At 35.4% G+C, this 26,897-nt stretch overlaps 1 protein-coding gene across 2 annotated transcripts; it reads left to right on the forward strand.

Moving 5' to 3' along the window:
* Positions 1 to 36: 36 nt before the first annotated feature.
* On the forward strand, positions 37 to 26,596 carry rdx (BTB/POZ and MATH domain-containing protein rdx). Of its 2 annotated transcripts, none has more exons than XM_088038354.1 (8): positions 37 to 220; positions 21,142 to 21,292; positions 23,490 to 23,611; positions 23,662 to 23,941; positions 23,998 to 24,175; positions 24,714 to 24,892; positions 24,945 to 25,087; positions 25,135 to 26,596. In XM_088038354.1, the coding sequence occupies exons 2-8, from the start codon at positions 21,215 to 21,217 to the stop codon at positions 25,277 to 25,279; spliced, it is 1,125 nt and encodes a 374-aa protein (XP_087894480.1). In that variant the 5' UTR covers positions 37 to 220; positions 21,142 to 21,214; the 3' UTR covers positions 25,280 to 26,596. The 2 variants fall into 2 exon arrangements, with proteins under 2 accessions (XP_087894480.1, XP_087894479.1); XM_088038353.1 differs by lacking the exon at positions 37 to 220 and adding an exon at positions 19,394 to 19,634.
* The last annotated feature ends 301 nt before the right edge of the window (positions 26,597 to 26,897 follow it).

Here is a 26,897-nt window from a genome sequence, read left to right on the forward strand (position 1 = left end):
TGTCACCTCCAAGTTTTGAATCGCGTGTCGCCATCTGTCAACGGCAGTTGAAATAATTCGACAAGATGGTTTCACAGTCTTAAATTTTATTTTGGACAAAAAAAGGTTTTTGATCTTAATTTTGTGATATAAATGTGTAAATTCTCCGCAAAAATGTTATTTGGTGTTGACTTAATACGTTGCGGTCGTGAAGGCGAATGAAAAGGCTGTGAAATATTGGGTATGTATCATATGTTTATTTTTGAAGGTTATCTTTTGTGGTACTGATTCTTGTAACTTCCACATTTTTTAAAATGGTAACATTCTGCCCATTGTGGAGACGTGCGAAAATGGGGCTAGAGATATCAATGAAATTGTATGAATTATTGGGAGTAGAGTAGACTTTCAAATCAAAACAAATATTGCTGCTATCTGTGTTATTATTATCAATGTGGATTTTCAAGGTTACATCGTGCAACAGAGGACGGGGGTAAAATATAATTAATCAGTTTCTGCCCCTGCGTAATTTAAACTACTTACCTCTGCTGTGATCAGACATTGTTAAGTAATTCAACAAAATCCGGGTCAGGCCAAGGGCTACATTAATTCAATATATTGACACACTATCCTTACCTGCTTTTCTTCCAAGAATATCTTTCATTTACGCTCTTTCGCGTTTATAAATTCGCAGTCTATTACGTAAGAATGATTTTCATTTAGCGAGCTGTAAAAAATTACTGATAAAAATAAGTATGAAAAAGCTGAAGAGGTTCAAATGTGAAATATGCTGAGCCAGTTGGCACTTCTCTGAAGTGGCCCTTCACGCCCAAATTTTAATTAAGGTCAATCTGTGAAATGTGGAGCTAGGCAAAATTCTCGTTATCAGTGCGTGAAATATATTGATATAAATAACACAAACAGATGTAATTATATCAGTTACCTTCTAATACATTTTTTGTTGATTCAGCTCTTAACTTTTTTATGAATTTGTTAATATTTTCTACAATCTCAAACACGTTTTTATGTATTCATTACAATCTTGTCAATTCGCGGCTTCTGTGCCATAATTTCTGATTCCACTTTTAAATTGTACTCATGCTTGAGATCAAAGAATTACATCTATCCGGATGTAATATTTCATAGCAATTAATTCAACTATTGGTAATGCACAAAACATTACGTTCTAGTCTGCTTTACGATGTTCTCAAAGAAAAACATACAAATTTATGGATCTTAAACTTCAGTGATGAAGAATGAAATTTTATATTTATTACTCCCGAGATATTGATATAGATTTTCTTGTTGGGTTATTTATTGCAGACTTGAACCGCTCATCAAATAGTTAATGCATGAAGAATGTTTGAGGTATCTGCTCTCAAGCTGAGCAGTTGCTCCTCCATGTCCATGTCATGTCATGTCATTTACAAATTTTGAACGAACCGGAAATGAGCATTCCAAGACGATCCTCATCCTTGACGGGTGTTTCTTCACATTTGTGCTAACACCAAATTGGTGGGAGAATTATTGTAATTTTTCCTTCCACACTAATAATTTTCTGAATTTATTTTATCGGTTCTTTCATAATAGAAAGAAGCCAGAAGAAATTACATTCTATAATTTTATGACCAGTCTTATTAGTTTTTTTACCAAGGAGAAAGTAATTTTTTATAATCCTACTTTTTTGTGAAGTAAATTACCCATTACTTATTATTATCATTTTGTTTAACTCATAGATTGATAAAGTGTTTATTCTAATCGTTTGATTAAACTAAAAAAGTTTAAGAGGATGCCAAGTTCCGGAAGGGATTTTTTTGTACCAATAAAACAAAATTATCTAATAATTTTAATTATAGCCGTCATGTTTTGATATTAATTTTTTGTATAGAATTATACATACAGGTGTACCGTTTGAACGTCCTGTCCGCTGTTTGCTCGAAGGGGTTTATCCATGTTTTTAACCAAGAAAACTAATTTTACAAAACCTTTCATTATAGTATGTACGTATATTATATTATTATAGAAAGGTAATCATTAATGAGGCATTTCTGACGTAAATATTTTATTTTGTTTGTATAGAGGTACATACAACTGAACCGGCAATAATTTCACCTAAATTACTACGAATTCGTAATCTCGAAATACAATTTGATATACTACAATTTTAGGAGGTATCTAAAATTGAGAATAAGTGGATTAAAAGTAATTTTTAAGGATCTGAGAAATCGAATTCTGATAATTTTTTATATGAAACACTTGATCTAGAACTTTGAAATCTTATTACATACAATCAAAAATATTGGGAATCCGCCGCTAATCAGTCTTGTATTGTAATCAATCCGATTATTTTATATCATATCCTACAAATAAAAAACATAACAAACGCATTGATCAAAGACCCTTTTGTATTTGATTCATACATATCAAGTTTTTCAATCTATTGTTAGTTTTTGTTGCGAACAGATTATTAAATATCGTAAAATAGAAAAAAAAATCCTTAATATGGGATCACTCGATGCTGATAAATTTTATTGCATTTTTCCGTTCGCATTTATATGGAACTTTTTTTAAATAATTTATTAGACTCTTCGTTTTTAATATTCGTTAGTATAAGTTCAACTTTATTCACGTATGGTGTGGTTCAGACTTTACACTACTTATTGAACTCATATTATGTTCAAAGGTAATATTTTTCTAGTTCGGCACGTGTTCACAATGCACATTTTCAAAGCACCGCTTTCAGTTCTTTGCTTTTCTTTCCAACTTTATTAAAAGTGACAGCTTAGTGGCAAGCAGCTTCAAATGGTTTGAAAAATCGAAATAGCAGCAAGATGATTTCATTTGTTTTTTTAGTCGTTAGTTGTACTAAGATTATGACAAATCGAAGAAGAAAAATTCTTTTGCTTTTCTTTCATTGTGTTCACAACATTGACAACATGACGATAAAATGTGTCTATCAATAACAATATTTCAATACCGTAATTTACATGAATGCGCTTAGGTGGGATTTCCGTTGCAAATACTTTTAATTAATCAGTAGTAAAATAGGAGTTCGACTTTGCAACATTTTCTGTGTTTTTTCCTTTTCATTTAGATTAATCGTCTGTTTACTTAATTTTCCCTGACGCTCGAGAAATTTTATCTAGATCTAGTTCCCATTTATGTACTTCGTTGCGCATTATTATTAATTGTTGCGTGTGGACTATCGAGGAAGTACTTTCATATTCCCTTAAATGAAGGGTCTTTTTACAATACCTTGTGTAGTGGAAATCAATGATTGTAAGAATCGTCCCCGTTTAATTATGAAACTTGGCCACGCTAGTGAAAGTGGATTTCACAAGAGTCTGGATCGAGTGGGATTAAATTTAGACCAGTGGCCAACAAAGTGTTCAAAACAGAAACAACGCACCGAGATAACTTTCACGTTGGAATGTCAGAATTTTATTCATAAACTGTCTCTGTTATATAAAGTTTTCGGGTTTGGACAGACATTAAGCTGCATGGAAATGATCCAAGACAAAGAGATGCTTTTTGGTCAAATTTGGCCCAAAAATATTTTCTTTGCGGTCTGTAGCGCAGCGTTTCCTCGACGACCTCTCTGCCCGAGGTCAATATTTCGTGTCCTCTGCTTGTAACTCTCACTAAACTAATTATTGTCTGTTTCGGTTGTAACCTTTTGAAACAGAGGACATAATCCGAATGCAAGTTGACTGTGTGCGTACTGAAATTTTGTCGTGGTCGATTAAACTTGGGTAAAATTAGGTTTACACTTTCTAGTGGTATGGGTAGAGGGCACTACTGGTGTTCAAGAGAAAGGAAAAGTCACAATAAATTCATGAGACTTATTTCGAGTGCTGGGTGTTCCTTAGAAAGTTAATAAATCCACATGAAAGATAGCTCATTTTATAGTTTATCTAGCTTTCAAGTCATTTTTTTCCTCGCGAAGAACGCTCGACTTTCAGCTTTTGTATAAAAGTTGAAAACGGTTTTTCAGTTTGTATCTCTTGTAGTTTTACCATGAAAATCGATAACATGTCAATAAACCGGAAGAGAGGTCTGCGTATTGATGTGAAATTACTAATCAGCAATGACAATGAACTAGTTTAAAGATGACTAACATTTTACTAGCACAATCTTTCAAACATCACAGATTTAGAAAAATGGGCCACCAAACTGTGTAGTTGACACTAAAATTCAGGTAAATTGGTCTGCTTTAATTCTTGTCAGCAGATACGGACCGCAAAATCTTGTTTACTTTGCGATTGTCGAAATAAATAAATACTCGACGACATGAACTACTAGTTTATGTCCTTATAAAATAATATTGGGGACGGCTCTAGTTACCAAAAGTAAACCGTAACGAATAATTTTTCCTATATGTTATCTTTGGGTTAATTATTACAAGCTCCATTCCACCTAATTAGGCCAGATTAAATGAATTAAACATAAACTGTCCGCGTAACGCATCGCGTCATATTCCACATTGTATGTATTTTTTCTGGAGAATGTGAACAATATCTCTTACATGTAATCTACTTTCAATTATTTGTAGAGAGCATTTAATTGAGTAGAATGGCCAACAATCTAAAATTCTCACGAGCTAGTCTTCAATAGAAATTAGGCCATAGATGTGTAACTCGACGTTTACTGTGACAAATTTTTTATTCGAGAATGACTAATGAATCCTCGGATCTACAAAATGAATTAAATATGTCACCGTTATTAAATGCAGATGCGGACTATTTACATTGTTTTTGCAATGAGTAATCTCTAACAGGTTATAAAGTGTTCGGGGACGATAAAAAATATAAAGGAGATGATTATCATGCTGCGAGTAATTGTAAAGTTCGGAATAAGCTAGATTACTTCGTAGCTTTGAGCTGGTTTAGTTGTTTTACATGTACAAATGTCGATCTTTAACAGCGAGCAGGGTTTAGGTTTTTCCGCAATTACCTTCGTAATTGATCATTGATTCATCACTGAATAAATCTATTACGTAAAGTCTTATTAATTATTTCATTTTAAAAGAATCATGACATTTATTAGATCCTTCTGCCAATATTAAGGAGTGTCACTTTATTTTCAGTCTAGACTGGCAAATACCAAAAAGTATTGATTTTCTGTTCAAGTAAAAGTCCCTAATAGTCTCACATTAACGCCAAGTTGGTAATTGCATTATTCGCAAATATGAATACATTATTGGATGTAAAAAATATTTTTTGCGCTCGCTGTTTACCAAATCCTGTTTTCAATGATGTGTTTGCTTATGTAATTATTAATTATTTTATTGCCGATCACTGAGTTTTTTGGGAAACAAATTTTTTCAAAACAAATGTGAAAGCGTCGCTTTGAACAGAATTATTTAAATTGCTAAAAAGCTTCCTTTAAACAAAGAGTTTACTAACTCTCTCCAGTTCATAACATTTTACTTACAATGTCTACATAATTTATTCGCTTCACAGACACAAAAATGGATTGTAAAGTATAAAATGAGATTGCTTTCTGTCTTCTCTAAGAATCAGAACACAACTCGAGATCGTAAAATAGCTTTCAGGAGCAAATAATCTGCCACAAAGACAATACTTAAATTCGATTTCTGTTAATGTCGTCTGTATAACACGAAATTACGAGGCGACTAAAAACTTAATTTGTTGTATGGCCCTGGAAATAGTAACAGTGAGCTGTAAAACAAGATCCTGGAATTAAATTTTTTAGAAGAGTTTTAAGTAAAGTGATGTCTTGCACGCAAATTGCTAGGTATACAAGGTAATATGACTCGGAGCATTGAAGTTATTTGATCATACCATCGTAATAGAAGTAAAAAACTTGTACCGTGGAGTCATAATGGAAAAGTTAAATTAGGCGGTCTGTTGGAGTATCGCACTTAAATTCTTAATTCAATTATTGTCGTTGTCTTTCAGTGTCGTTTTCTTTTCATTAATTATCTTTTTTTGTCGTCACTGTCATCTTTCGCCTAAATACATATATTTCGGTACCAATTTACCTTGCCGTTCGTTTTCCTGAAACTTGAATCAGTAGCTAAGGACGAAACGTACTTAACCCCGACACACGATACTTAATTGCTCATTTAGTTTCTTTCACGTTTTATCGATGCACAGCAAGTCTACTACTCGGCTTGTCAACTTGCTAAATATTTAGCACAAAGTCAACGAACACGCAATTTCAGAATTTAAAGTTGGGGTAAAACAAAGAGATCTTTGATGTCGTTACCGTGTTTTATTGGGAACACTGAAAGGATAGGGATTGCACAAGCATAGATCACTCGTGGGATGGAAGCTCGTCTTTATTATGAAATCTGAAAAAGTAGGCGCCACAGTAATCAGTGTGCATATGTTCAATGGTTTTTGTTTGTTTTATTGATTGTGTTTGGCTGTTGTAGGGCCGCGTTATGTTTTTCTCACTTTGAGCTTTTTCCATTGGATTTTTATTTATGTCGTCCTTGTTGAATTTTGAATAGATTTATTAAATTGCAATGAATCCCAGTCCGACCTTGCTGTGGCCGTTACACAATCAGTGTTCGATGGGTGCCATTTGGGTTGAATAAATAATTGCAGTTCAGTATTCCACCCCCTTGTTCATGAACTTCGTTGTATTCCCGCTACAGCTGCCTGCTTCCCTGAAATTTAATATGACGGGTGCTGGTAGGCACACACATGCGCGAAATTTACGACCATATCGGTCTAGTTGGAGTTTTTGAATTTAGTACGGCAGAGCTTTAGGTGGTGCAACGCTGGAAGGACTTGGGTTTTATTGATCGAACCGGAGCTTTATCTCTTCGCCAGAGAGTTTCAGAATTCCTCTGTCTTTGACGTCGCCGACGACCTTAGTCGACTACACCCGATTGGTGCTTTTTGTACTGCTCACCGGAGTGGGGGACGATAAAGCACGGATCTCTAATTTGATGTAGTTCTCCATCGAATGCAGATGGAGATGGGTTTGCTCATTTGGTTTGCGCATTGTTTATTTTTCTAAAGTAAGGTTAAGTTTGACAGCGACCAAGTGAAAAACGTGTGTTTGGTGCTGGTGTGGTGGAGCTTTCAGTGATACCTTAAACAAAGGATTAACTAATGTCAAAATGGCCTTAGCCAGGTAAGATTTTAATTTTTTTTAAACACAACAAGCAACATTCTTGTTCCTTTTAACCAAAAGCTCCATTCCATGCCAAAAATTTTGACAAACGAGCTTTCAAAGCTCGCGGCCTTCAAACTTTCCCTCGTTTGTCTGGTTTCCGTTTATCATTTATGTATTACATGGACTCCTCAGTAGTATAAACAATCATAATAGAATAACCCACCCATGTTTATGTGTGCCAGGCTATGTAGAGCACGGCTGGTTGCTTCAATTTAGAGATTTTCAATGACCCCAAAATGCCGACTAATATCACCATGAAACCCTACATTCAAATGCCATTCTTTGGGAAAGTCTGATCTCGTTATTGTGCGAAAATCCGCCAGGTCCGGCCCTGTATTGTGGGGAGAGGGCTCGTTTCTCAGCTGTCAGCTCAAGGGTATTTTCACCAACACAATGTTGTTTTTTTTTTCGTTTCGTCGTCCTCGGCTCGAGCACTAAACATATTTTTTCGGGCGTTCCAGCTGCATACTTTTGTTCTTCTTCGTGGGGCCATCGGACCCAGGAGGCCTCCAAGGCCTCGGTCATCGTCCGGGAATAGCTCCATGCGTCGTGTTGTTCTTGTTTCTGCATTACGGTCTGGGTATTTGAGTTATTTATCGTCCAGGATGATATAATTTATGTTTTAATTGCGGTATTTGCAACGTGAAACAGGCGCGTTCGCTTCGATCTAAATTAATTACGTTGTAATTATCGCTATTTTTGGGTGGAAATTTGCAGTTGTTCTTTTATCGGTATTGTAAAATCCGTTACAATAGTGTTAAATACCGATGGGAAAGTGTTATGTTAATTTGGAAATTAGTTGAGCAACATTATACATTAAAACGACACTTTTTTCGTGTTATTTTATTACACCTATCGTATTATTCCCACATCATAAAACTCCTTTTTTGGAGAACAAAAGAATGGGCGTTTAACCGTTGGAAAAATCGTTGAATCCCGACGCACCGGAATAGTCAAAACTACTGTATATGCAGATAGCACATACTAAAGTTGAGGTTATTCATTAACAGCCTAAAGCAATGAAAATGACCGGCCCTGAGATTTAAATTATTGTGTATCTAGATATAGCCGACTAACGAATTATCTTGGTAGGAAATGGTTCCTTGGCTAATCGTCGACAACTTTCATTGGTTTAATAGTTAGAATAGGTGTTAAGTTATACAGTCTCACGGTTGCTCATTTTCCTTGTAAACGATTACACAATCTATAACCATTATATTTTAACAAACTTTTATGACACCTACACTTTATAACGCAAGAAAATTTTTACCAAAATCCACTATTTACTCTTTACACATCGATTTCGCATTTTTTGGTAATTCGCCTTCACCGTGACGAAAAGAGACCACGATATTTTCTGGCAGTAAAAATAATTAACTTTTATTTTGTCCTGAAAACCTAGTAAAATTTATTTAGATACTAGATGAGCATGGAAAATTTAAATTTGCCGGCAGGTGTATTGTTTGTACTTTATAGATACCAATTTAGCACGATCTAATTTTTATATGGATAGTTTCCATTTCACCTCATTTAAAAAGCGCTACTGACATTAGAAAAAAAAGCGTCTAGGTAGGTACCGCTGTGTTTCTTTGACAGTTTGAGGTTATACATTAATTGTTATGTAAAGATGTCATTGTTGACAGGAAATGTTTAGCACGGCTACCAACCCATTTCAAATTCCAAAGCTGTTTCGACGCTAATAATAAATTTGACAATGTTTTTTTTTGTCCGATGGGAGCTTAACAAATAATGTGTACGAAGTGGTAATCAGTTTCTAAATTTAAAACCACCCACAGTGGTAGAAACATTGTATCCCTCCATAAATCTGTTGTTAAAAGTAAAATCCGTTTACGCGTAACGCACCCACGTTTGCATAATACTCTTTAATTATTATAATTAGATGTTAAAGTCAAATCTTTTACTCCTGTCACGTCTAAAACTCATTCATGTGTTTATTGGGTATTTTGTGAAGGTGTCAACATGAGCTTATGTCAATTAGTCATAAAGTAATAAATGACATTTCTCTGTCAAGTGCACTATTTTTAATCTCAGAGTAAATGGGTGGATGACAAGATTTGCATGTGACACATATTGCAGAAATAATTGTATATAATTAGTGTAATTGCACTTATTCGTTTGCGTTTATGTGGGTATTCATCAGGCCAAATAAAGTGGGCATAGTGGAAGACAGTCAATGTCAAACAAGCCATAATTTGCAACGTGGAAATAGATAAAAATATGTTTAGAAGAAGAAGAACACGTTAGAGTAGGTTCAATTTTACTGCTTTATCCTTAAATGTCCTCTGATAAGATTGAGATGCCTATCGTAACTTTCGATCATTGTTATTATCATTAGTTAATACGTTGTAACCTTGGCAATAAACGAATCTACCAAAATAAAACTGTGCGGAGCTGTACAGACGAATTTAGTTGCTGATTTCATTGCATGTGCATATTTTATTTCAAATCTTCCCATGTCACGGGCAATTCTCGTCACTTTCTCACAGATAATATTAGCACTTCTTGAAAAAAGTCCTCAGGTAATTGATTTTCGCACTTGTTACTTGACGTTTATTGATCGTAGATAAGGAGGCAACCTCCACTGATATCAAAAATTTCGCAATTACGCGTTAATACGCAAGGCCGTTTTATTTAATCATTTTACTGTGTTATTTCACGTGTTGGCCTTGCGAGCAATTTTAGGAGATATAAATTGCACGTAGAAAAAACCGAACAAATGAAAATATTTTTGCGCTAACATTGGCCCAATGTCACATTGATAAACCTTTTATCACCTGGCGAACAAACCGAGCAGAAGCAGTAGTGATAAGTGGTTACAGCAATGTCGCATCAATACGGAAACAAGAGAAAAATTTGACATGGATCGAGAATACTTGTGTCGGTTCGAAGTTGTACCAATGATTTTCCTCGCGTGTGATGCGTGCTATGGGACGAAATATACCCACTCGGGGATTTGGAGGTAAAAGAGATTTAAAATAATTGGACGATCATTAGTGTTAACCTTTAGTCTTAATATAGCTCAATTGTGTAATCAATATCGAAATTTTTACTCTTGCTTATTAAATTATGTAAATGCTAACTTCGACGATTATTCACGATAAGATGATCCAACAACATCCGCTTTTATTTATTAACATATTTTGCTAAATTTTTGCATCGCTCGGGACCAATGTCATCACTATTTAGCGATGATTGTATCCGCATATCATGCAAATTGATGTTGACTTCTATTGTTGCGAGGAGAAATATAAAGGAGATGAGACAACATTCATAAATTGATTTCTTCTCAAGGTAGACACATCCAGCTTGAATTGAAATCGAAAATTCAGTTGTTTATGATTTACTCTATTTTTACAGTTTTCGTGTGGGATTTTTATTTTAGTGTCACTTTATGTTTGCCCTGTTTTCGACCAGTTGAGCCAGTGGGCAAAACACGTCAATATGCGGAATGCCTTGGGCATTAAACATTTTACAAAATTTCTGTATGGAAGCGAATGTTTTAAAATTGCACACTGATATTCATGATCCGGAGTGATTAAATTTATGAATTCGAAACGTTACTGATCCCTGAAAAGTGGCAAATATCATACTCAATTAAAAGCGGTGAAATTCGTTCGCGTAATGCTTTTTTTCAAAAATTTGAGTACTTAGTCATAAACGTTTAAACTAGATAAACGGGCTCTTATTGCAGGTCTTTCTAATGCTTGTAAAGAAAAAAATGCCTGCTAAGGCCTAAAGATGTAACAATTTCGTAAATGAATTGAATCCTTGCCAAATTAAACGTTTTATGCAGAAAAAGCGAGTGTAATTGCACACTGCAATCTTCCAATTATTGTTTCACGCAAAAAATAGTTAACAACTCTGGTATTTTTATGATGCAATTACGACTGGCAGCGTGTACGTCTACAGAGTGATTTAATTATGTAACCGAGAGAATTACGTATTTTATCAATGACATTCTTCCAGCCACTTTACATCCCTTGTTTTAGTATTAATTAGATCTTTCTACTGTTTCTACTAATTAAAGAGAAAGTGGTTTACCCTCGGCCAACTTCTCTAACAATAGATTTAATACAGCAAGTAGTAAACTCGTGAAAATAGATGCACTAATAAAGATTTTATGTTGATACTCCTTCACATCGTGGCCCCCACAGCCCCACACGTGCGCGTCCTATTTTCTCTCCGAAAGTTGATTTCACTTCCGACCAAAAAGCCAGTGCTTAACTCTATTGTTTCCATCGATAAATCATCGTTCTCTCGTACAACAAAAGATTTGTCGACGAAATTTGCATGAATATTGGACGATCTGAATTTACAGTTCTTGTCGGAAAAGCGTGTCATCATTGTTTTGTCGGTTTAATTTGAAAATTAGAATGTGTTCAATTCTAGTATTCATCAACTAGCCTCCCACATCAATTAATTATTTCAAAAGGTGACCTGAATATGGTTCTATCGAGAGGATTACTGTTAATGACCACGTGCATTAGCGACATCAAATCTAGTGCAACCATTCTCGAGTTTTTGCCCGCCCGCGAAAAATAAAGGCATCTAGGGCATCACGCTATCACTTCTTTTTAATATTGTTCTAAATTTCTGAGGTGGGATTGTGCAATAGCTGGGCTAAATTAGAAAAGTGGAACTGCAGCAAAAATTTTAATGCTTTATTTTTACGAAACGTTCATTAGCCAGCAGACGGTATATTCCCTGTTTTCAGTCTCGCTCGTTGATATTTAAATGTGAAAATATCAATATTTGAATAATTCAAAATAGGTGGACCTTACTTAGAATTATTCTTTTTTTGTCTGCGATGTTGTTTTGATTTTTGTTGCTATATGCAAAGTAGATATCTGTGTCAAAACTCGAAATAATTCTGAAACTACAATCTAATGACACCAAGTACAGCGAACTGTTTTGTCATGACATGCTTAAAATGCGAGCGTACGGTAAAAATTCAGGTTCTTTAAAGCTCGTTACTCCAAAATTGTTATCTAAACATATTTTGCTGGTAAAACTGTAATTGGATGTTTTTGATGGAGCATGAAATGGGTTATGAAAACGCTGATTCATTCTAGACAATTCAGGGTGTTCGATTTATTAACTACACGGTTGTTGCATAAGGAAAAACTGTTTTCAATGCGGTCGTTAGTGGAATAAGTGAAAAGATTGGTAAAGTAGAAGACAAAGAACGCTTGGGCGATGACCTAAATTTTTGGTAATCACCTGAAAAATCCGCTTTTCGGGTTTGAACGAACGGGGTCATGCTGCCCTTCTATTTGTCAGTTGTAGATCGCGAGATTGTAAAATCCCTGAATGGTAAACAATCTTGACGTCTTAAAATGTGGCGTTTTTAGCCTGACGATAATTTTTATCTTCAAAGCATTCCAAGGCCCATCATTTTGACAACGAATCTATTAAAGGTGTCACATTTTTCTCGTTAATACCTTGCGCACGATCTACAACTCGTCGACGAGATAAAATGAGTCATAAGAACGAAGTTCGCGATAAATTTATTAGGAAGCTTTTGGAACCTCAACAAGGGTCATTTCGCTGCTATTTATTGACATTGATGTTAACAATTTTGTCATTGCTCCAATTCGAGGCCCCCTGACAACAATACGCGTATTTTTGCAATTGGTAGGATGTGGCCCATCGGTATCGTCCTCGACGACCATAACCAGGTTTCCTATCGAGAACAGCGAGCGAATGCACCACGTTTTAGAGAAGGGGAACAGTATGGCGACCCCTGACCTGGCCCGCTCCGGATCTAGAGCGGAGATGTTGGGGGACTTCGGCGTTCTACTTTCATACTCTACATCAGACACGCGCGCTTAGAAAATGCTTATGTTTTGGTTCAATTCCGTATTTTCGCAAGTAGATTTTTTCCCAGCCCAAATCGCGCTCTGGTTCATCCAATCGACTTTCATCACATTCATAACTGCATTTCAAGATCGATGGATCTTTCTTGTCTGATAGAGTGAAGGTAATTTTGATCAACCGCCCATGAAAAACCCATATTGAGACTCGGTCCCCGACGAAGAAAAAACAATTCATTTCCTGGTTTTTGTTCGCCGATTAAATTGTTTTGGAAAGTCGGATTCTGTGAAACTTCGGAACTGTTAATTGGGAGAAAAATCGCGGTTACATAATTTTCGTGGATGAAAGTTTAGAAAACCGACAGCTTTTTAATCGATGTTCATTAAACAGGAGTGTGTTCGCTACACCATTCATTTACAATTGACAAGATTAGATCATCTGTGCTAGCCTATTTTATATGGGCAAGGTCGAGTTCGCATGTATAATTTCCAAGATGATTTCAGAGAAACAAAAATTATATAACACTGTTAAAAGTCTACTTCTGTCATCATCTACATTATTATTTTTGTAATTGCATAAACATCGTTACTCTTTTTTCGAAAGCAATAAAATTACCGCATAGACCTTCGCTCTTATTTGTTTTAGGCGAATCCAAGGGCGGCGATACACGTTTATTTAATTTTAGAAAAAAAAGTCCATTAAAAGCTAGATTTTCTCTTCATTCACTGAGTCGAACACGAGGAAAAACTGCCTTGAGCTGTAGAACCGACAGTCATGTTTGTGAAATATTTTACCTTGGAAATGGAACGTGGTAATGATAAAAGTCGTATGCCAGTGGTTTTCTTTCCGTAAAGATTATCGCGGTAAAAGGCGATTGTTTAAAGAATTGATGTCACTGTAATGTCAGCATTACCAGAACCATTTTTTCAAGCTCTTATTAATTTGCGTAATTAATAAGTACTGGCATTTGATAAAACTAATCTGATTGAAAGCAGTTTTTCAGTTCAATTTTCCAAAGTGTGATAACGAATTCGAATCCCTCGTTGGCTTGACGTAAAGCAAAGGTAATTATGCCTATCAACTAGTCCTTTATTCGGCCTTCAGCCAACCGATTTGAAGGTTAAGACTTATTAAAAATAGCTAAAGCACCGCACTTTCCGTTACACGTGGTTATCTCCATCGATACAAGATGTAAAACTGAAAACTGCTGGAATTAGAATTGCGGTTAGTTACGTTACGACATAATTAGATTTTGATCCTCTAATTGAATTTAACACGAAGGTTACCTGTAACGAGATGGTTTGTAAATATTGTTCAAAAATAAAACTATTTTCCTGCCAGAAATTCCAAAAAGTATTACACAGCCGAGCTAAAGGTAATTTTAACTTTTTAACCCAAATTACTCACGTAACTCACGGCCTTTGGTGCAAGATTGCTCACCAAGATTTTGATTTGTTGATTTACGCTGTCGTTAGTGTTTGGCATGTGTTCCAAAAACACCAAATATTAATTTTTAATTCTAATTTATCGTTGCGTGTCATATAGTTTTTCTGGTGCTCTGTAATTATGATCACAAAAGATAATTTTACGAGATGGCCTCGTACGAAGCTTTTTAGATTATTTGTGTAATGTTCGTGCCACGTTTTCTGTAAAATAATTATGTATGTGAGATTACTTAATACAGTTTATGGCCTATTGATACAGCATTTTATTAACATGGCATACATTTAATAGAGCGTGGTAGCGGCAACAAATGTGAAATAATTCTGTGTCCCTGTTGCACATAATGCTACTTTCCAAAAAGCAGAAACTCAATTTTATTACTGATCGATAAAATGCCACAGTAATGCACTAATATTATTTATGAGTACATTTATAATGGTGGGATATTTTACCCGCTTTACAAGAAAATGGTTTATTCATAATAATAACGATTTTGGCGTTCCGAATGAATGATACCCGTTATTGCTATTTTTTCATGCAATCGAGAATCAATTTGTCGAATCATGCGATATTGAATGAATCGATTCATTTTAACGGACGTAAAAGGGTTGTAATTAGGGAAACACCCCTTTGTGCCCTAATAATAATTAATGTTTCAACAGGGTGACAGGCAACTCTACAGGCTTCCTAGAAAAATCGATACACTCAGTTGACATTATCATCAAAGTTTTCAAATTACCCCATTTTATTGTGGGTATTGTTTTGTTTAACGATAGTTGTAAGTACTAATTTTAAATCGACCAAATCTGAGTGAATATAAATTGGCGATTAAGGCATAGAATAAATTATTAAAAGCGATATTACATAAATATTTTAATTAGTAAAAAACGGTGACTCGTAATTATTTGATTTCGTAGACCTTTTAAAATTCCTGGGTCAGTTTTGCTGAGAATACTTTCTTCGCGAGAAATAAAATAAACGGGGTCAAGAGTTTACAATTATTTATTTATACTAGACTAACATGAAAAATTGTTTGGAATGAGGCGACCAAAATTGAGTATTGTCCGTCTGTAAAAGAAATGATGACATGAAGTCGGAAATCCTATAAGACCTACTTTTTGTGATTACCGTGACACGTCCTTATTCGCTGCCCTTAACCCAGATTTCGGGGGTAATCGAATGATTGAGGGTGGAAGGGTAATAAAAACCGTCAGTATTCCATGACATTAATTTCGAATGCCATGTAAAAACACGTGCGCTCTCAATACTAAATTATTGAAAATCGTTCCTTGATTATGTCCATAAAAAAGAGTCATCATTTCTGCGGCTTTTGCTGCTAAAACACGGTCGCCAACAAAGAAAACTGCATTTAACGTGGAATTACCACACGCAATGAGTGAAAGTCTTTTAGTGAAATTATCAAAGTAAATTTTAAGCGAACAATTTCACAACTCTGCTTCGTTATTTTTCTCTGACCCATATTATAGACTGTTTAGTTTTATGACGCTCATCATTTTTTAAATTGTTGTCATTACGTAATTGTATATGTTGCTAATTAATTACTAATTAGATTATATCGGGTTTGACCTAGACGCGGAAGCTCATGACACGTTTAGGACTCTTTATGTAATGATTTTTTGGTTTATGAGTTCGTCATCGCAATACTTGTACTAACCTACTTAACATCACGTTTACAGAAGAGATAATAAAAATAGGTAAAATTAAGAGAAGACCTTGGTTTCATGAACTCTTTGTTCGCTTTGTAACGCGGTCAGTTTCCACGCTTTAGGAAGAACAAAACCAACGCAATATCAAACGATCAGTAAAATTTTTATAGCTTTGTACGTCGGAAAGAAATTTCGGTGAAATTTCGAGCATTCAAACGTTACAACGATATACGTTCACGTTTTGAAAGAGTAGAAAGCATCGCCCTTGACTGGTGAAACCTGTGAATAAAATCTATATAGAGAAAGATGTTGGCTTTAGAAAGACGGTTTACTTTATACAGGATACACTAGTTCTTTGAATAAAATTTAAAAAACGCCATGAAAACTCCTCTTTGACCCAAATTTCGTGTTGACCGTCCGTTTCAAATATGTTCATCATTGTCAAAATTACAAATGTGAGAAATGAAGTGGCCCCCACTGTAAGAAGTACAGGGTCATTTTGAACATTATAACATTTTCTGACCATAACCAAAAGCAACCCTTGAAGAAATTAGGACAAGTTCGTTGTTCCTAAAGGGTGAGATTGCGCGGTTTTCTGTCATCTGTCATGGGTTGATCAAAATAGTGGTGCTACATCATAAATTAACAAGACGAGTTTGCTGCTTCTGTCCAGATTTGATTGATGGAAAGTGAACTCCATAACTGGTAAAGATTTTTGTTAAAGTCCCTTGTCCATTTTAGGTCCTGGGATTCTGAGATTTCACCGTAATCTGCGTATCAATTATTATTCAATGCAATGGTCGTTGTGTAATTATTTTAAGGCAACAGTAGGTATCGGCTCTGGTGAAATGTTTCCTAGTTTCACCCGGTCGAGAGAGCGAAAGGACCCGCGCTTTCCCTTTATGCGCTCTTTATTCCTTATTGAACACCCGCGCTCTACTATATCGATTTCTCTTTTACATGGAACCATCAGCTCTACGTTCCTACATTGAGGAGAAAGTTAAAATCTATATTACTTCATGTGCCTAAATTTACGTTAGCTTTGTGTTTGGTAACTGCGTGGCTTGGTCCTCTGTTACTAATTGTTCAAACAAACGTAACTAGTCAATTGTTTAAACTGTAGCAGCCAAAGGATATTAACTCAAGGAGATCTGAAAACCTTGTCGAAATTATCGCATACGGTTTGAGTGATTTGTTATGTAAGCGTTTATGTACCGGCACGGTTTATGATAAATAGGCGAACTTGGTTCATCTACTTTGATATAAAACGCTTTGTGTTTATCGCGATTTTATCACTCCGGATTGTTATTTATTACGATAGAGATACACCCATTTTACAGATGTCATCGCGATATCGGCACGTGCTTTTGGCAGCTTTGACAGTCCTCTTTAGTTCCTTGCGAGCCTCCTTTTGATCCCGTCATTACTCAACATCATTGTATAATAAACGAATCACCAACTGAAAATAATTAGTTAATCTGCACTGAAAAATGAACGCGCGTGAAATTCAGTCATTTTGCAATTTCAAGAGGTGTGAAGGTGCGACCGTAAAAGTAATCAATTCCACAACTCGACTTACCTTATTAACCTATCATTGTTCTCATTAAAGGTAACCGCTTACCTAGATCGGTCTGACCTGATTACAGGACTTCTCGTCGTAGTAAACAAGATTGTGACGCGAAAATAGGTCGTTATTTTTAATTATAGGGCACACATGCTAAAATAGCCCTTGTCCTTTCAAGCCGCAGGTGTAATTTCACCAAATAACAAATTTGAATTGCAAATACGTGTTTTTGACGTTTAGGGTCAGTTCGTGTGGTATCACCTAATTCTATTACAGAAACTTGACACGATTTTCTGCGCAGTTTTTCTAGTTGGAATTTCAAAGAGTTACTATTAACATATTGTCTGGATTGAAATTCCTGTTTTATTCAGCTGAAGCAAGAAATAATAGCAATTGCAATGAGCGACGAACGACGCTTTGTCTATTTGAGATAACTTAAAATGATATCGGTCATTGCAGTTGAAAACACAAGGATTTAATGCAAAGTAGCTGCTTGTATTATTCTGAACGTTCCATTATTGTAAATGAAGCTGTCAGGAACAAGAATTTGTTATGCAGTTATATTTCTATAATCGTATAAATGGATATGTAATGCGGTTCTAGGAACCGGGTGCTGATTTATTGTGAAGCAAGAACGGTAAGTCGCTATTAAAAATTGGGGGAAAAGCGGTGATAATTTTCGATACACTAGTTCTATTGTTTGGGGGATTTTTCAGCTGCTTCTCTTGAGTCCAAACAAAATAGAATGAGAACACGTAAAGGTTCTACTAATTACGCTAGATTACATGTGTCCCTTTGATAAATACGTTGATATGTGCTAATCGCAAATTAACAACAATAAATTACTGTCGTGTAAATTGTTTGATAAAGAGAACATTTTGTCACAAGCTAAATTGAATTGCCACGATAGAAGTAACTGACATGCGTCTATTGACACTCGCTGATTATCGTGAAAACTGTACAAAATATTTTGCACCAGAAGGAAAATATTTTTCTGATAAAACAAGCTAAGTATATGTTTCAATATCACATAATTATCTTGTGGCAGGCATGGCTTTAATATTTATCAGCTCATCGACGATTCAAACGATGAAATAAATATTACTTCAACAGCTAATTGCAGTAATCTGCTTTAGACCCGTACCTCTAGTTTATGATATTGAACTATACAGTTATTCCGGTAATATTTTACCTGATAACGAGTCGTTTTCGTTTCGACAATAAGCAAGCTACAAGTATAAAGGCAAGGAAAATATCATCATTTCTCCCACGTTTCTCCGCGTGTTCTCCCTAGTTGCGAGGGTTCTTTCGTGGGGAAGTTTTCGAGGGGCTGGGCCCCTATAGCCTCCACCGTCGTCCTTGCATAGAGCAAATCGTCAAACGGCCATTGACCTATACCTCTTGAGCAGGAGCGATGTACTAAGTCTGACCTTCAATAAACAGTCATCATCCTCAACCTAACTGTCTGGTTGATCATCGAATATGCCGGGGTGTTTGACCTTGCCAACCGCAAACGTTGCAGAATTTTCGTGATATACCTCCTCCTCTTTCATACCAGTTTAGGTTGACAATTAACTTAGATTAACAAGAATGAAACGACATGTACCGCTAGACGTAGGATTCCTTTTGTCGCGACTATTTCGGAGTATACTTTTTTGATTCGGAGGAATTGTCGCCAAAGATTTCTACCTGCTCGAAAGGACCCAGTCCTCGACCTTAAAACTCAAGGAACTACCTGAGTTCTCTTGGTACTGCTCAACAGTTTATTGAGAAGTTTCAGTTCAGAGTGGTAAAGACGCTGTGAAGGTTTCTGTCTTCCTTCGTGGTTTCTCTTGTAATTTGTTTGAGGTGACATGTGCGGTGAATGTTGATCCTTGCCTCTGCATCCTGCAACCTGTGACGATAATGTCTGTTTACGAATGTTGTCAATGTCAAAAGTCACGTTTCTTTGGAATTGGTTATCTTATCGGAATTGGCTTGCCTATTAAGCGTTTATGGTAAAGAAATGCGTTCACCTTCGTTCGATTCACTATTAAAAATGTACACGAATTCATGTAGGTTCAATGATTGGAATTAATTACAGACCGCATAAATTCCAACTGTGACACCCTTCCTGTGTTCAGAGGACACAAACATGTACCCTTATTGAGTTATCGCTCCATCTCGGGTTGGTTATCAAGTTGTCATTAATTAATTTGATACGACTATAACGGATTAGTATTGATGATCATTTTCGCGTACATTAAAAACAATGCTACTGTTTTATTTACCGGATGTCAATCTGTATACTATTGTAATTTGAATAACATTTAACAATAACGGAATGATTATACGGCTTTTATTGAAATTTGATCACTAATTACGATTGTCACCGACACTTTTCTGTGACTCAAAATGTTTATTTATTTCTGATCGACACTACTGTTTCATTTCTGCTTTACAATGCAGTCGAGATACTTGCTAATTTTGTAAACATTAACACGCAGTGATATTCGAATGTCACATTTTAACAATAATGAGCATTAATCGATTCATAGCCGTCATCAAATCAATTCGGTAATTAGCAGTGTTGTATGATATTTATTAATATTATTCTCGGACAGGCGTATTTTGTGGACTTTTAACAGTTGCATAACACAAGACACTCTTAATCTTACCTATTTTTGTAATTCTAAAATATCTGCGAGCACTTCAAGGAGATATTTATTTTAACTATTTGAAAATGTTTATAAATACACTTTTATACGAAGAGTGAAAGTTAAAAAGCGGGTAAAAAGTAAAAACGATTTTATCCACGGTCGTAGAAATACTTCGCTGTTTTTAATAAATGCTCGTAATTATAGTAATTCCGGAAACTTTATTATGTTATGGCGATCGTCCTTTTGGGAGTGTTCCTTTTTGTTCTACATGAAATTATGTTTACTTCAACCTTCGTACTTATCTACATGCAATACTTGAAACATTTCAATTAGTGTTTCCACAAAATTACGTATTGAAAACTGAGCAAATATTTTTTTTAAGTATTTCCTGTTTTATTTTTAACCATTTCACCAATTGCTGATAAGCATGTTTCATTTTTGGAAAGTCCACATTTGCGATTATTTTAAAGGACGATGGTAATCTGCGTAGAGCACATATCGGTTTTCCTTTTTGGAAAGGTTTTTGTACTTCCTGTTGAATTTTCAGTAACACGCCCGTTACGACTGAAGAACACGATGAATTGTTAAGTGTGACTTGAAATGAATCAAAAGTTCGTGGCATGTGCCATAGATTTGGATTTTAAATCCACAGTTTAAATGGTACAACCACATTTTGTCGGAATTATCGTCATGAAATATTAGTTATCAACCGTAATGTAGCACGTTGCTAATAAATATTATCTTTTGGAACAATTAAGGCGGCGGTCTAACAGTTATGTTTGAAATTAGTGGAATGTCTGTTGGATTACATATTTGTTAAAATACAGTAGTTTTGGAGGAATTCTTAGTTTTGTATTGATTGCAGGCTGCCGGTGGTGAGTGATTGCTCGGCCGGCCAAACGGCCCGAGTCAGCTCCAACCTGCATCCCACGAGTACCATGGCCGTTAGTCGGGTGCCGAGTCCACCACCCCAGGAGGTAAACACCCCAGTGGCCGAGAACTGGTGTTACACGCAGGTAAGCTAAACCTCCAAAGAACCATCAACCCGTTCCTTCCAAAGGTAAACTACTCGGCCAGCAAACGGCAATGTTCTAGTATTGACCTTGGTAGAGGCCAACGGCTCTTGCTTGGAAATTAAGCCTCTGCCTGTGACCGAGCACCACAAATGCAAGTTTCGACATTACAGTTAGAATTATTTGACCATTCGCGATATCCGACCATCAACTACCAGGGTTACACACAGCGATTCATTGTTCCTAGGTGTTGCTGTGGTTTATGTCGATAAACTGCCAGTTGATGGTTGGAGCAGAGACGCCCTAAAAGCTCCCAACCTTTCTAAATCGAAGTTCACCGCTGAAAAAACCGTCGCGTTGTAAGCTTGAGCTTATCAGATCACGTTATGGTGATGTTCAGGATTTCTCAAGACCGTCGACGTGAATGCCCTTGTTCAGGGTCGAAAATCCGAACACATAGAGCCATCATATTATTTTTAACTGATACAAGGTTTTCCGACGATGTATTGTTCATTCATTCATAACATAAAACATAAAAGAGTGCCACCATCAGCAGGAACTTTGAAAAGGAATTGACTTTCCATGGACACTTCAGTTAAAAATCAATTTGAACTTTGCTTCTTTTTTGTAAGTGTTCACAACGGGCGATTAAATGAACGAATCGACAGCCGTAATTAATCTCGTTATCAATTTTTCTTAGAAAAAGAAAGTTTGCTCGAAACACACATACTTATGAATTTGCACTAGATTAGATAAGTTAATGTGTATTAAAATATTGTTTCAGACAATAATGCAAAAATCTTTTTTTCCTCAAGTTCTTTTACAAATTTTTGTTGTGTAAAACGTTCAAACGCATGCCTTCGTCAATTCCCAGTTAAATACACGTGTTTGCAAGTGAAATGTGATGGTTCATACTTTGATAAAGATAATCAAAATAAATCATAATTCAAAGAACTTTTAATTATTTATTTTGTGCGTGTATTGAGTTGCAAAGCTTTTAAGTTTGCCGTTTACGTCAACGTTTAATTATAATTAAGAAAATATGCGTCATTTTATAGTGGAAAGCAGATTTTGTTGTATGACAAAAGTACTTCAACAAAAGATAGTTTCTTAGATGAATTATTTGTTGATTGCATCAATCATTTAGATCGTATGTAGTAGGCCTCCCATGCTTGTCATGTTGGTAGCATTGTTATGACGTCATACAGAAATAGGTTGAAAATCTGGGTAGAGTTTCCAACTTAATTTTAAAACGACACTTTAATACGCGGCAATATTTTGCTGCTGAAAAATAGTACAAAAACAGGAATATTAAAAATATTTCCATTTGACCTAACACGCAAAAGTCGGCAGTCGAATTTTTTCCTCACCACTCACTTTTTATAATAGAAAAACTATGCGCTCTACAATAACAAGATAATTTAATCTGAAATATTTGTTTTAATCTTTGTTCACTGTTTTAATTTTAGTTCCAAGTCGAAACAGTGTAGGATTCTTTGTAATACTTTCAATAAAAATTGCCATTGTTTGGATATTCGATAAATTGGTCGCCAATCGTGCAAAAACTACTATTCAATTGAAACAAAAAATTGCATTTAAGCCCTTAGTAGTGTAAATACCAATTTTGACATGAAATTATAAGATAACAAGCGTAAAATTATCTCTAGAAACAATGAACGTGGTTTTTAAATTATGGTCATAGTCTGTTTTTATTTATCTTTTCATATCTCGATCTGTTCGGAAGTTTTTTAACGATACTGCTGTGAACCTCACGTTTTCAATAGCTTAAAACGATCGAATAGACTGAATCTGCATTTGGCGCATAAAATTGATTTTGATATGAGTCGGGTAGTGTTAAAAGTGATCCTCTGCGACAAATTAAGACCTGTTGCGAAGAGAGTGCATCAGGTTAGTTAATTAGCAACCTTGAAACTTAACCTTTTTATAACTGACGCACGTTTCTACAGCAATGCTGTCATCATCAGGTTGCTATAGTGTCGTCAGTCTAATTTTGCTAATATAAATCAAGTACCCATGACAAGGAAATGTCATAATAGCGTCGCGTCTTTTTCAAGTAATTGTGTAAAATGTACAAATTACAAAATTTAATGTTTATTTGTTCGACATTTACACGTCGAAATAAGGTTTTCTCTTGTTAAATTTATGAGTGGTTTTTCTAAGTAGTTTTTTTCTATTTCAGGTCAAAGTCGTCAAATTCAGCTACATGTGGACAATAAATAATTTTAGTTTTTGCCGCGAAGAAATGGGCGAAGTGTTAAAATCTTCGACATTTTCGGCAGGAGCGAACGACAAATTAAAATGGTCAGTAATCAAAGCCCCCTCGTCATCATGTCTTCACTTGTTGTTTTTAGGTGTCTAAGGGTAAATCCCAAAGGTCTGGACGAAGAAAGCAAAGACTATCTTTCGTTATATCTCCTTCTCGTCTCGTGCAATAAAAGCGAAGTCAGAGCCAAATTTAAATTTAGTATATTAAATGCGAAAAGAGAAGAGACGAAAGCGATGGAAAGTCAACGAGCGTACAGGTTCGTTCAAGGAAAAGACTGGGGCTTCAAAAAATTCATCCGAAGGGATTTTCTCTTGGACGAAGCTAATGGTCTTCTACCGGACGATAAACTAACGATATTCTGTGAAGTGAGTTCTGATTACAATTGTGATTAATAAATTCACCAAACAATTCGGGATTGTAGGTCAGTGTTGTTGCTGATAGTGTAAATATTTCTGGCCAGTCGAATACGATTCAGTTTAAAGTGCCAGAATGTAGGTTATCGGACGACTTAGGTTTATTATTCGAAAATCAAAAATTTAGCGATGTAACTCTGTCTGTAGCTGGTAGGGAGTTCCAGGCTCATAAAGCGATATTAGCAGGTAAGTTTTTAATTATATTGTTATTTAAAACAACTATTTTGTCAATATTATGTCGTCATTAAGTGTCGTTAAGTAGTTAACTAGGCTAATTTTTATCTTTGCAGAAATAATATTTATGGGCGCATAAATAAAATGACGCTTGTTTGTTCACGGAATTAGGTGAAATAATAACCTTTTCAATTACTCTACTGAATTTTAAACTCTAATTCCTCTGAATCGTTAAATCTTTCTAAATTTCTTATCATTTTTATTGAGACTAAAATGTATTGTTGCCTTTGTAAGTTTTTTCCGCTTTTTACACTGAACTTACAAGAGTCTTCGGTTTTCCAAATTTATATTTTTTGAGGATGCAAACTAATAAAAATCGTTCTTAATTTTCTCTTACGTTTAAAGCTATTTTAATGACACTGATAATTTCATTAAAAGAATGCGAGTAGAGTGGATGCTTCGTGCCTCTCATTGTTTTGCGTGTGCATTTTGTTGAACGAATTTTCGATTACAAGAGACGTTTTTATAAACCGCTCTTATCTGTTTTCAGCAAGAAGTCCCGTTTTCCAAGCCATGTTTGAGCATGAAATGGAAGAAAGAAAACACAATAGAGTAGATATTACGGATGTAGACCACGAAGTATTAAGGGAAATGCTTAGATTTATATATACAGGAAAAGCATCAAATTTAGAAAAAATGGCTGATGATTTATTAGCAGCGGCCGATAAGGTTAGTACCATTAATAACCTGCCTTTCAGTTTTATTTCGTTTTTCTTTACAGTACGCGTTAGAAAGACTTAAAGTGATGTGTGAAGAAGCGCTGTGTACGAATTTATCAATAGATAACGCCGCCGAAATATTAATACTGGCAGATCTGCATAGTGCAGATCAGTTAAAAGCACAAGCAATAGACTTCATCAATACGTGAGTAGTAAAAAAAGTGTAACTGAAGGCTGACTTTGTGTTTAAAGGCACGCGACGGACGTAATGGATACGCCAGGTTGGAAGAGTATGATCCAAACGCATCCACATCTCATTGCAGAAGCGTTCCGTGCGTTAGCAACGCAACAAATACCCCCCATAGGTCCACCTCGAAAAAGGGTGAAACAGAGCTGAAGCTCGTGATAGTGCCACAGACTGCTATCGATGTGTTCACAATAAGACACTCTATGAGTGCTGTTGTAGTATAGTATGACTAACATTTTGTTAAATCATCAAAATCCTGTGTAACTTTAAGTTTTAAAGTTTTGTTTTTTAGTACAGTGAGTGGTTCTCTGGTCAAAACGATCTGATATTTATACGCTGATTTCATGTCGATTAATGTGATTAAGACATTTAAGTTAGAAGAGAACTCACTGGCTGAATAAACAAAAAGAATTGTGATATAAATGACCACAGCTTGTTCCTATTGGGGGACTTCTCAACCTCTTTTAATTTAAGTTAGTGTTGTATTTAATGATCTCTCCGGATAAGTTAAGGTCAAAAGAACAGATTTTGTCAAGAATTTAACAAAACCATTGGACATAACCGTTACAAAATTATCACTTGTATGACAGTAATCCTCCTGGTTTTTAAATGTTTGTGCATATCTCTATAATTTGGTTGACTCAATTTTGCTATTCCTTCGTCGGTTTGAACTTTATGGGCAACATTTAGGGGATTATCAGAAATCCAAAAATACAACAAGTGATTTGTAATATATTAGTTACGTAGTTATGACATTGGATGGCTGTCCATATTTTCAAGACATTTCGACTTTAAAAAATCAAACAATCGGTGCAGTGCAGTGGACAGCTCCTAAAGATTTTTTTAATTTGATGTGGACATATAAACAACTTAAACGAAATCTAATTGTGTAAATAGTAGTGCTTCGAATGTCATAGCTAAAGAAAGTTGCAAACTTCATAGATACAGTTGTCGTTCGTCATTTAGTAAGGCAGTGTCAAAGAAGGTTGTTTAATGGCTTACTTTAACGGACTGTACAGTATTGCGCTTTTGCTTCCTGTCCCTGCCTTACGGCAGTTTCACCCTTCGGTATTGATAATAATAAAACATGCCATACATGTTCTGTGATAAGCCCATGATTTCTCGCTTCACTGTGTATTGTTAAATTTGTTATTTGTATTAACGAATTCGTTTACGTTTTACTAGCACTTAGCTTTCTTCCGGAACCAATGAATAATAATGACTAGATAGTTTTTGAAACCTAAGTACAAGACAAGTGTTACCTCATCATTATTATAAATCTTTCTTTCTGATCGCCCTTTGTACTGATTCGTTTGTCACTCTGTACTTATTTCAGTACACGAGGTGCTAACATGGCGGTTCACATGTGTATTTCACTGATAGGATTACATTATTCATCATCATTGTTTCCATTTTACTTTTAAATCATTGCACATATTTAATAAAATGCATTTTCATGAAAAAAAACTTCATTTCATTCTGTGTAGAACATTAAATATGCTAATTGGGTAAGTATGTACAAAAAAAGAACTATTAAAAGTTTTAATCGAGGCCATTCCTTTCAACTACTGCTTGGAGTTAGTAGGGTTGTTTTTAAAGATATCACTTTTGGAACAGTCAATTGTGCGTTTTGTTGATTCGGAAAACACCTGCTGCTCTATAGATGCAAGATCCATCTGCACTAACAGGTGTTCAATCGTCGCAAATGGTGGTAGGTATAAATGTCCAAACTGTTGAGACAAAACATGTGCAAATTCCGGAGGATGAA

Source organism: Gnatocerus cornutus, chromosome 6, assembly GCF_029298725.1.
Source record: "Gnatocerus cornutus isolate USDA-ARS CGAHR chromosome 6, icGnaCorn1.1, whole genome shotgun sequence".
NCBI lineage: Eukaryota > Metazoa > Arthropoda > Insecta > Coleoptera > Tenebrionidae > Gnatocerus > Gnatocerus cornutus.